This window comes from Pteropus alecto, unplaced genomic scaffold, assembly GCF_000325575.1.
Source record: "Pteropus alecto unplaced genomic scaffold, ASM32557v1 scaffold271, whole genome shotgun sequence".
In the NCBI taxonomy this organism is placed as follows: Eukaryota; Metazoa; Chordata; class Mammalia; order Chiroptera; family Pteropodidae; genus Pteropus; species Pteropus alecto.
In genome coordinates, this window is record NW_006430730.1 from 128,815 (window position 1) to 137,980 (window position 9,166).

At 58.1% G+C, this 9,166-nt stretch overlaps 1 protein-coding gene across 1 annotated transcript in view; it reads left to right on the forward strand.

Annotated features, from left to right (window-relative positions):
• Positions 1-7,411, forward strand: part of PLEKHG2 (pleckstrin homology and RhoGEF domain containing G2) — an 11,427-nt gene extending 4,016 nt beyond the window's left edge. Inside the window, exons 5-19 of the mRNA XM_006905393.3 lie at positions 698-771; positions 882-928; positions 1,147-1,297; positions 1,632-1,769; positions 1,936-2,136; positions 2,615-2,707; positions 2,800-2,886; positions 3,252-3,285; positions 3,373-3,474; positions 3,608-3,655; positions 3,730-3,768; positions 3,932-3,948; positions 4,120-4,296; positions 4,399-5,320; positions 5,402-7,411. Of these exons, the coding sequence (XP_006905455.1) occupies positions 698-771; positions 882-928; positions 1,147-1,297; positions 1,632-1,769; positions 1,936-2,136; positions 2,615-2,707; positions 2,800-2,886; positions 3,252-3,285; positions 3,373-3,474; positions 3,608-3,655; positions 3,730-3,768; positions 3,932-3,948; positions 4,120-4,296; positions 4,399-5,320; positions 5,402-6,963 (3,692 nt within the window). The 3' untranslated portion in view covers positions 6,964-7,411. The remainder of the gene's footprint in view (positions 1-697; positions 772-881; positions 929-1,146; positions 1,298-1,631; positions 1,770-1,935; positions 2,137-2,614; positions 2,708-2,799; positions 2,887-3,251; positions 3,286-3,372; positions 3,475-3,607; positions 3,656-3,729; positions 3,769-3,931; positions 3,949-4,119; positions 4,297-4,398; positions 5,321-5,401) is intronic.
• Positions 7,412-9,166: the final 1,755 nt, after the last annotated feature.

A 9,166-nucleotide genomic window follows, 5' to 3' on the forward strand; every position in this document is an offset into this window, starting at 1 on the left:
GGGGCACTGGCTGGTGGGCCTGGGGAGGCAGGCTGTGTCCCAACCCAAAGCTTGGAGCCGCACAGGGCCCTGTCCAGGCTGGCCCATGGGGTGTCGAGACATTGGGCAGGGGTCACGATGGAGACTGAGGACACAGATGAGGCCCAAATATGGGGACAAGTGCAGACATCTGGATGGATCTCAGCACTGTGTCAGGCGTGGGAGCGGATGAATCCAAGGCTCAGGCGGGGCCTCGAGATCATGACAGTGTGAGCGTTTGTGTCCTGGGGAACTCGGTCCTGGACAAACCTGGATGGTTGGCCCCCAGTGAGGGGAACGCTGGACTCCAAGAACCAGGACACCTGAGTGTCTTGATGAGACCTTAAGATTATTACAGGAGGTCTGAGAGTCCTGACAAGATCTCAATCACAACAGGATCTTAAGATCATCACAGATCTAAGGGTTATGACACTGTTCTCCCTGGGTCATGACATGAGACACCAGGCTCAGGCCAGCTGTGACAAGATTTCAGGCTGAGGAATACGACACTGTCCAACGAAGTCTGAGCAGGTTGTGATGTCTCAGTTAGTGGTCAGAGGACCCTCCCTCTGGACATGACATCCCCTTGAGAGATCCTGGCAGCCACCAAGCCCCCAACCTCCTGGAGCCCTCCGCTGTGTGGTGCTGGGGGGCCAGGCGGTCCTCACCCTTTCCTCTCCCCGTAGTGAGCTCCTGGAGGACCTGGAGGGCAGCAGCAGTGCAGGGGGCATTGCGGAGTGCTTTGTGCAGAGGGTGAGTTGAGGACCAGGGTTCAGCCTGGGTAAGCAGGAAGCAGGCCTAAACTGGGCTGGAGGGGGACTATGGGGAGTCTGAGGTCTTCCTAACTCCCATGTTACCCACAGAGTGAGGATTTCGACATCTACACGTTGTACTGCATGAACTACCCGAGGTGAGGGGCCCCAGGCCGTGGCCATGAGCTGATGTGCCAGCCAACATCCCTCCACCCTGACCTATCCAGCTCCAATCCCTGCCAGACCGCTCCCCAACCTGCCCCTGACCCCTGCCAGCCCCTGATCATTCCTGAACCTGGCCACTCCCCGACCCCTCCCAGCCCAGCCCAGCCCACTGGAGTTGCTGGCCCCCCACTGACCCGCACTGTGCCCCCAGCTCCCTGGCCCTTCTCCGCGAGCTGTCGCTGTCTCCGCCAGCAGCCCTGTGGCTGCAGGAGCGCCAGGCCCAGCTCCACCACTCACTGCCTTTGCAGAGTTTTCTGCTGAAACCCGTTCAGCGCATCCTCAAGTACCACCTGTTGCTGCAGGTTCGCTGTGGCCCTTGGGGGGTGCTGCTTGGGGAGGGGCAAGGTCTTATCCATGGACCACCCAGTGCTGCATCTGGAGGGTGGACCCAGGATGAGCTGGGCAAGGCCTGGGGAGGCATCGGGTACCTAGAAACTGGGCCAGCACTCGGGGAAGGGTCTTGCTGGCAGTGGGGACTGGCAGCAGCTGATTCCACTTTGTATCCCTGCCTGTTTGTCTCTCTCCATCTCTGGGTCTCCATCTCCGTCTCTACCTTTATATTTCTGTTTCTTGTCGTTATCGTCATTCTCCTTCTGTTTCTTCTCCCCTCCCGGGTGCCTGGTGGCTTCCCCTCAGGAGCTAGGCAAGCACTGGGCCGAGGGCCCCGGTGGCGGGGGCCGCGAGATGGTGGAAGAGGCCATCGTGTCCATGACAGCGGTTGCCTGGTACATCAATGACATGAAGCGCAAGCAGGAGCACGCCACGCGCCTCCAGGTGGGCTGGGGCCAGCTGGATGGGAAGAGTGGGCACGGGGGCTTTTCGGGGGTGGCCTTGGAGGGTGGGCTCGGACAGCACGGCCGGGTCGCTGACCCCGTCGTCTTGGCGCGCATGTGCTGCCCACTGGTGTGTCTGTGCCGGCGCACCTGGTGGGTCCCAGCAGGAAGTGCAGCGGCGGCTGGGCGGCTGGACTGGCCCGGAGCTCAGTGCTTTCGGGGAGCTGGTGCTGGAGGGCTCCTTCCGAGGCGGCGGAGGGGGCGGCCCCCGAATTCGAGGGGGTGAGCGGCTGCTCTTTCTGTTCTCACGGATGCTGCTGGTGGCCAAGCGTCGGGGGCCAGAATACACCTACAAGGGCCACATCTTCGTGAGTTTGGGGGTGGGGACAGGGCTGGAATGTTATCTGCACACTGTATTTTATACACTTACATCTGTATTCCCAAAGGGGTGGCCGGGGCGGGCTCCGCAAGGGACAACTGGCTTAAAAGGGTCACATTTTCTTGGGTCTGAGGATGGGGCAAAGTGTAGTAAGGAGGGGTGAGGCCAGCAGAATGCGGAGGGGGGCGGGGGGGCCGGGATGTGGGCCCTAGACAGGGAGAACCTGGGTTTGCCCACCAGGCAAGCATCTTGTTGGGGGAGGCACATCTTCCAGATAAGGGGGAAGGGGAAGGGGAAGGGCGGGCAAGGACGTGCAGAGCCTAGCCTGGTGGGGTCAACGGGGGAAAGGGGACCCTCCATACAACCATGCTGGGTACATCTTGCTAGGGAATAGACACCCCTGTACAAGGGGCATGTTGCTGAGTCCAGGGGCTCAGCCTGCGCCCCTTTCTGCCCCCCCCATCCAGTGCTGCAACCTGAGTGTGAGTGAGAGTCCTCGCGACCCTCTGGGGTTCAAGGTGGCCGACCTGACCATCCCCAAGCACAGGCACTTGCTCCAGGTGAGCACAGGGTGGGGCTGGGTGGGCAGGGTGCCCTCCGGCCCCTAGGCCTCACACCTGGGTCACAACCACCTTCACCACCCCCTCCCCAGGCCAAGAACCAAGAAGAGAAAAGACTGTGGATTCACTGTCTCCAGCGCCTGTTCTTTGAGAACCACCCCGCTTCCATCCCTGCCAAGGTACAGCTCTCGTCGCAATTGGGGGCCCTCGGGGTGCTGGAGCCCCTTACCCACTTAGTACTGGGAGACCCTCAGCACAGGGGTGCTCTCTTAGAACGTGATAGTTGAAGTGCAGAGTAGGCTATCTGGGTTTGACTCCCACCTCCATCATGTCCCTGCTTTGTGACTTTGGGCCAGTAATGTAACCTCTCTGGTCTGTTTCCTCACCGGGAGAAATAACAGCGCTGACCTCGTAGGGTTGTGCCGAGGAGTCATTGTCATCAGTCATGTAACTCGCCTGTCACGTAGCAGCACCCATTAATGGGACTGCCTAGGGTGCTCAGAGACTGGCCGGCCTCCTCAACCCTCATCCTCATCTCTTTCAGGCAAAACAAGTTCTCCTTGAAAACAGCCTGCACTGTGAGTTGGGGCCTCGGGTTAGGAGGAGTGGAAGTAGAGGGATTACTTCCAAGAAAAAGTGGATTAGCCGCATATCTCTCCCCACAGGTGCTCCTAAAAGTAAGTCTGTCCCAGAGCCTGCGACACCCCCACTTGGGTCTCCCCGACTTCGAGATGCTAGAAGTTTCACCCCTGGACGTAGGAACACAGGTAAAGGAGATGGAATCCTGAGTCCCACTCCCTACTTCTCCCCCAGGACTCAGGAATTGTACCTGCAGCCCCCTCCTCCCCCCGGAGCCTGGAGCTGGACTCATAATGGGGTTCTGATCTGTCTGTCCCACAGCTCCGTCTCCAGGCCCCTCCGTCACCCGCCGTGGCCGCAGACAGTCTGGTGAGTTCCTTTCACCTGGGAACTGGGGATTGGGGTGGGAACTGGACCCTGACATCGCTTCGTCCTCCCCCCAGAGCCAGCGAAGGACCCGTATGTCGTGTTTCCACAGAATGGTAAGTGACTGCCCAGCCTAGCTGGGTCGAGCCCTGGCTGTCTGTCTGTCTCTTCCCACCGATGCCCAGTGTTGGTGGGGGAGGGGTGATGGGGGCAGCTCATCAGTTCTAAGGAGTAACACTTACTGCTACGTGTCACTCTTTTTCATCTCTCCATCCCCAGCTAAGCCTAGACTCAAGGTAAGAAATATCTTGGGACAGAGTCTGGGGACCCAGGCTCCGGGGTCTGATGGAAGAAGGAGGGAGCTTGAGTTCTAAGCTCCTGGGGGGCTGGGGGTTGGGTCCTCCATCTGAGGGAGGAGGGGTCTGGGGGCCCTGGGTGCTTGTCCTCCATCTTTTCCTTCTTCACAGCATGCTGGCAGTGAGGGGGAGCTCTACCCCCCCTTAGAGCCTCAGCCACCAGGTCCAGCTTCTGGACCCCCTGAGGACCTAGAAGACACTGGACCCCCCACACTGGACCCCCCTGGGACCTCAATCACTGAAGAAATCCTGGAACTGCTGAATCAGAGAGGCCTCCGGGATGCAGCAGTGAGTGTCCCATCAGTGTCCTTGGGGCTCTCGGCTTGGGCAGGCACGGACGGGGGGCCAGGGGTGGCCAACCCACGCTGACACCTTTGGCCTCTTCCCCAGGGCCCACTACAGCCATCGCCCCATGACATTCCTACGTTCCCCGGAGATGCCCAGGTGCCAGACGACGGCGAAAACCTCACGTTCCCAGCCCTGCCCAGCCGGGACTCGTCCGAAGAGGAGGAGGAGGGAGAGCTGGAGGCGGACGAACAGTGCCCTTCGCCTCTCCACGTGCTAGAGGGGCTCGAAAGTTCCAGTGCAGCTGAAGTTCCCGACATTCCCGGCCTGACCAAAAATCCTGCTGTGCCCAGCCTCCCTGAGATTCCCGGCCTTTCTGAAATTCCCCAGACTCCCCGCCTTCCCAGTCTCTCCGACGTTTCCAGTGTTTTTGAAATGCCCGGCCTTCCAGCCGTCTCCAGTATCCCAGACATCCCGGGCCTTTCCAGCTCCCCCGCCCTTCCCGGTGACTCCTGGCTGCAGGGACCTCTGCGGGAGCCGGCCGAGGCTCCAGCCTCCAGGAGAGAACTGTGCCCTGGAAGCAGTTGCAGAGAACTGGGAGAGCCCTCCTCAGGCAGCAGGGCAGGTCAGGAGGACACCGAAGAGGAGGCGTCCTTCTCAGATTTCCAACCCCAGGACGGCCCCCGAGATCAGCGATTCCAGGACGAGCTGGAATTCCGCTCTTGCTCAGAAATCCGGAGTGCTTGGCAGGCTCTGGAGCAGGGGCAGCTGGCCCGGCCAGGTTTCCCAGAGCCGCTGCTGATTCTGGAAGATTCGGATCTGGGTGGCGGGAGCAGGAAGGCCGGAGCCCCAGGTGTGGAGCGGGCAGCGTCCCGAGTGCGAGAGTTGGCCCGGCTCTACAGTGAGCGGATCCAGCAGATGCAGCGGGCTGAGACGCGGGCCTCAGCCAATGCTCCCCGCCGCCGGCCGCGGGCTCTGGCCCAACCCCAGCTGTCGCCCTGCCTGCCCCACGAGCAGGCCGAGCCAGGTGAGGTCCAGAACGTGGTCGGCAGAAGTCACCCATGCCGAGGCTCCAGTCCTGACTCCGTCCTTCTCTCTCTGCACACAGGGCCCCTGCCTGCCTTTGGACACGTGCTGGTGTGTGAGCTGGCCTTCCCGCTGACCCTGGCCCAGGAATCTGTCCCCCTGGGCCCTGCTGCCCAGGTTCAAGCTGCCACACTTCTGTCTAAGCCAGGGGGCTGCCTGGATGGCCAGGGTCTAGATGTTTCCATTTCGTCTGAGCAAGACCATCGGGGCATCCAGGTTCCAGCTGCTGTCCCTTTGCCTGAGCAAGGAGACTTCTGGAACATCCAGATTCCAGCCCCCACACCTTTGCCCAAGCAGGAAGGCCCCCCACATCTCAAGGTTCCAGCTGTCACAACTCTGCCTGATCAAGAAGGCCACCTGGAAGTCCAAGTTCCAGCTGCCACTCACCTGCCTGAGCGCACAGGCCACGTGGATATACAGCTTGCCGCGACCACGTGTTTTCCTCAGCAAGAATGCCAGATGGACACCCACGTCCCAGCCACCCCAGCTTTACCCATGCAGGGAAGTTCTGATGTCATGGTTGTAGCCACCACTCCTATGCCCAAGCAAGGCCACTTGCACTGCCAGAGTCCGACCACCACCCTATTAACTAAGCAAGGAGATTCCAGGGATGTTCGGTCCCCAGACACTGTCTGCAGCCAAGCCGTCGGCCCTTTGTTTCCGTGTGGAAGCAGCCTGGACCATCAGGTACCAGCGAACACCCCACTGCCGTTGGAACACAACCTCCCAGACGTTCAGGTTCCAGTTACCTCATTTTTTCCTGCACATGGAGGCCACCTAGACCGTCAGATCACAGCCAGCGTGCCATCGTCTTTGCCCCAGGACTTCCCAGACATTCAGGTTCCAAGTGCTGCAGCTTTGCCCCAGCCACAAGGCTTCCTGGACACCTGCGTCCAGGCCCTTCCACCGTTGCCCAGGCAGGGAGGCCTGCCAGATCCGCAGGGGCCTGCTGCCGCACCTCTGCTTCATGGGCAAAGCCTCACAGACCTCCGGGTCCCAAAACCGACACCTTTGTTGGAGAAGAGCTTCACAGATGTCCGTGTTCCAGCAGCCACACCTCCACCTGAACAGGGAGGCTCCCAGGACATTCCGGGCCTATCCTCCACCTCAGTTCAGACCACCGTGATTTTGTCTAAACCAAGAGGCCACTTGGTCTCTCATGTTGCCAGGTCAGAGTCTTCAGACTTGACTCCGCCCCACAGTCCCCGACTCCCAACCCGTCAGCTCCTGGGCCCCAATGCAGCTGCCCTCTCAAGATACCTGGCAGCCTCGTACATCAGCCAGAGCCTGGCTCGGCGGCAAGGGCCTGGAGGAGAGGGCCCCCCAGCCTCCCGGGGTCCCTGGTCGTCCTCTGCCCCCACGTCACGGGCACCTTCACCACCTCCCCAGCCCCAGCCCCCACCACCCCCAGCCAGGAGGCTCAGCTATGCCACTACAGTCAACATCCACGTCGGGGGTGGTGGGCGGCTGCGGCCAGCCAAGGCCCAGGTCAGGTTGAACCACCCTGCTCTCTTGGCCTCCACCCAGGAGTCTGTGGGCCTTCACAGGGCCCAGGGGGCTCCTGATGCCCCTTTCCACATGTGAGCCAGGATAACAGGCTTCTTGAAAAGCAAGGACTTCAACCAAATGCCATAGACTCTCAGAACTTTACCCGGAAGTCCAGACACTGAACAGGTTTAAAAATTGCTGCAGCTTTCCAACTCCTGAGATCTGCTTCGGCAAGGGGTCCTTTTTACTTACCTTGATTAACTCAACAGGGATTGGGAAGGGGATGTCATTAATATTTTGTTAATATTATGAAATAATACTATGTCTCTTTTCCCATTCTGGAGATAGTGGGGGATAACAAGACAACATTGAATGGGAAGGTCTGGCACAACACAGATCAGTGGTTCTAAAAATCTGGGGAATCTCAAACTCCTTTGGGAATTACTAGAAACTGGACCCATTACAATTTGTTGTGATTTCAGAGGGTTTATGAACTACTAGATGCCCATCTGGGAAAGACAAGAAGCTTCGTTCCAAGTAGAAATTCACTCTCAGCAATTTATGCAGTTCACGTGTCCCACCGTCTTACCCTCTCTGCCATCCCTCCATCCCTCTGTCCATCTATCTATCTTCCAGTCCCTCATGCTACCCATATGCCTTGATTTATTCAACCATCTGTTTTCATCCATCATCCTACGCCATCTAGCTTCTATTGCTCTATCCATCCATCCATCATCCTACCGGTCCGTGTTTATCCAGCTTCTCCATTATTCCACTTGTCCCTCCGTATTTGTCTACTCAATCATACATCTCATTCACACAACCACCTCCTGATCCACCAAGACAACCATCCACTCTGCCATGTCAACCACCATCTTTAGTTGGATTCTGCTGGGTCTTGGTACTTCAGAACTTCAGAGACAGTTCCATGCTAACTGTGGAGCAAGTTCGGGATTCTGGGAAGTCTGTCCCCCATCTGTCTGAGGACCCCTATCCAGTGCTTGTGCCCATGACCCACATAACAGATTCCTTTACCCCCTCTAGTTTGAAGCCTCTACTGTACCTCAGTGTGCTGCCCCCACAAAAAAGGTGGTAGAGACCAGGGCTTTTATATTAGGATCCTGCTGCCCCCTCCCAGCCCTGGCGTGCCCAGTGAAATGTAACTTAATCAGTTTCTTTAGTAATACTGATTTCGTTCACTGCTTAACCTCTTGTGCTTTAGCACATTATCTTATTTAATCTCTGGAATTCTCTGAGGTACCACAGTGTCATGGCCAAGTTCAAGTCCCAACTTTTCTAGTTAGTTGGTATGTAACCTTCCTCTGAGCCTGGCTTTTCCTGTGTGTATGAGGACAACAGTACCTGCCTTGTAGGATCGTTGTAAAGATTCAGTGAGCGTATCCTCACTTCCCAAAGGTGTTTGCGCCTTTGACTAACTGGGACATTGTTCAAATCACAGATCCCCAGGATCTAGTCCCAGCCTATGGGATCAGATCCTCCAGGGCAGGAGCCCAGGAATCTGAAGTTTTAGCATTCGGCTAACAATGGCAAAAAAGGCTGAGGTTGAGTACTTACTACATACCATGGACATGAGTCACCATATGAACGCATTCACTGAGTCCTCACAGCAGCCCTAAAAGGCAAGTAAGGATGTTTTTTAATCCCCACTTTAGCGATGAGGAAACCAAGGCACAGAGAGAATAACGGACTCGTCCGGTCACACAGGAACAGTAGAGCTGGGCCTCCAACCCTCTCAGCCCAGCTGAGCCGAACTCAGCGGTGGAGCGCCTATCCTGTGCTGGGCCCTGATGAGGTAGCTAGAACAAGGCCTGGCTCAATAAATGTTTGTGGCTGGCTTCTGTTATCTATGGAGTGGTTACCATGCCCTTCACCAAGCTGGGGCCTGATCCACAGCAGCTTCCCCAAGGTCAGGGCTGAGGCTGGCCCTCGCCTCCTCCGCCCCCAGCTGCACATTCTCAGCTGAAGGAAAGTTCCCAGCCTGGCCTGGGCTCCCGGCGGCACCGGAATTCCCGGTATTTGAGGAGGCGTCAGGGAGGGAGGAAGGGGCTGTCTTTTCTAAGGCTGGAGTGGCAAGGAGGCAAGCCCTTTCAGCTTCTCCAGATGCATCCCAGCTGTGCCTCTGGAAGGGAGCCAGGAGCCTCAGTAAGAGGGTCTCTGGGCCCTGTGGGAAAACCATGGGCACCAGGCTTGCCTCAGCCCCTCTGGTCTCTGCCCGAATTCCATTCTTCCTACCCTCCCTACTCCTACCTCTGCTTCGTGGCCCAGCCCCGCTGCCGCC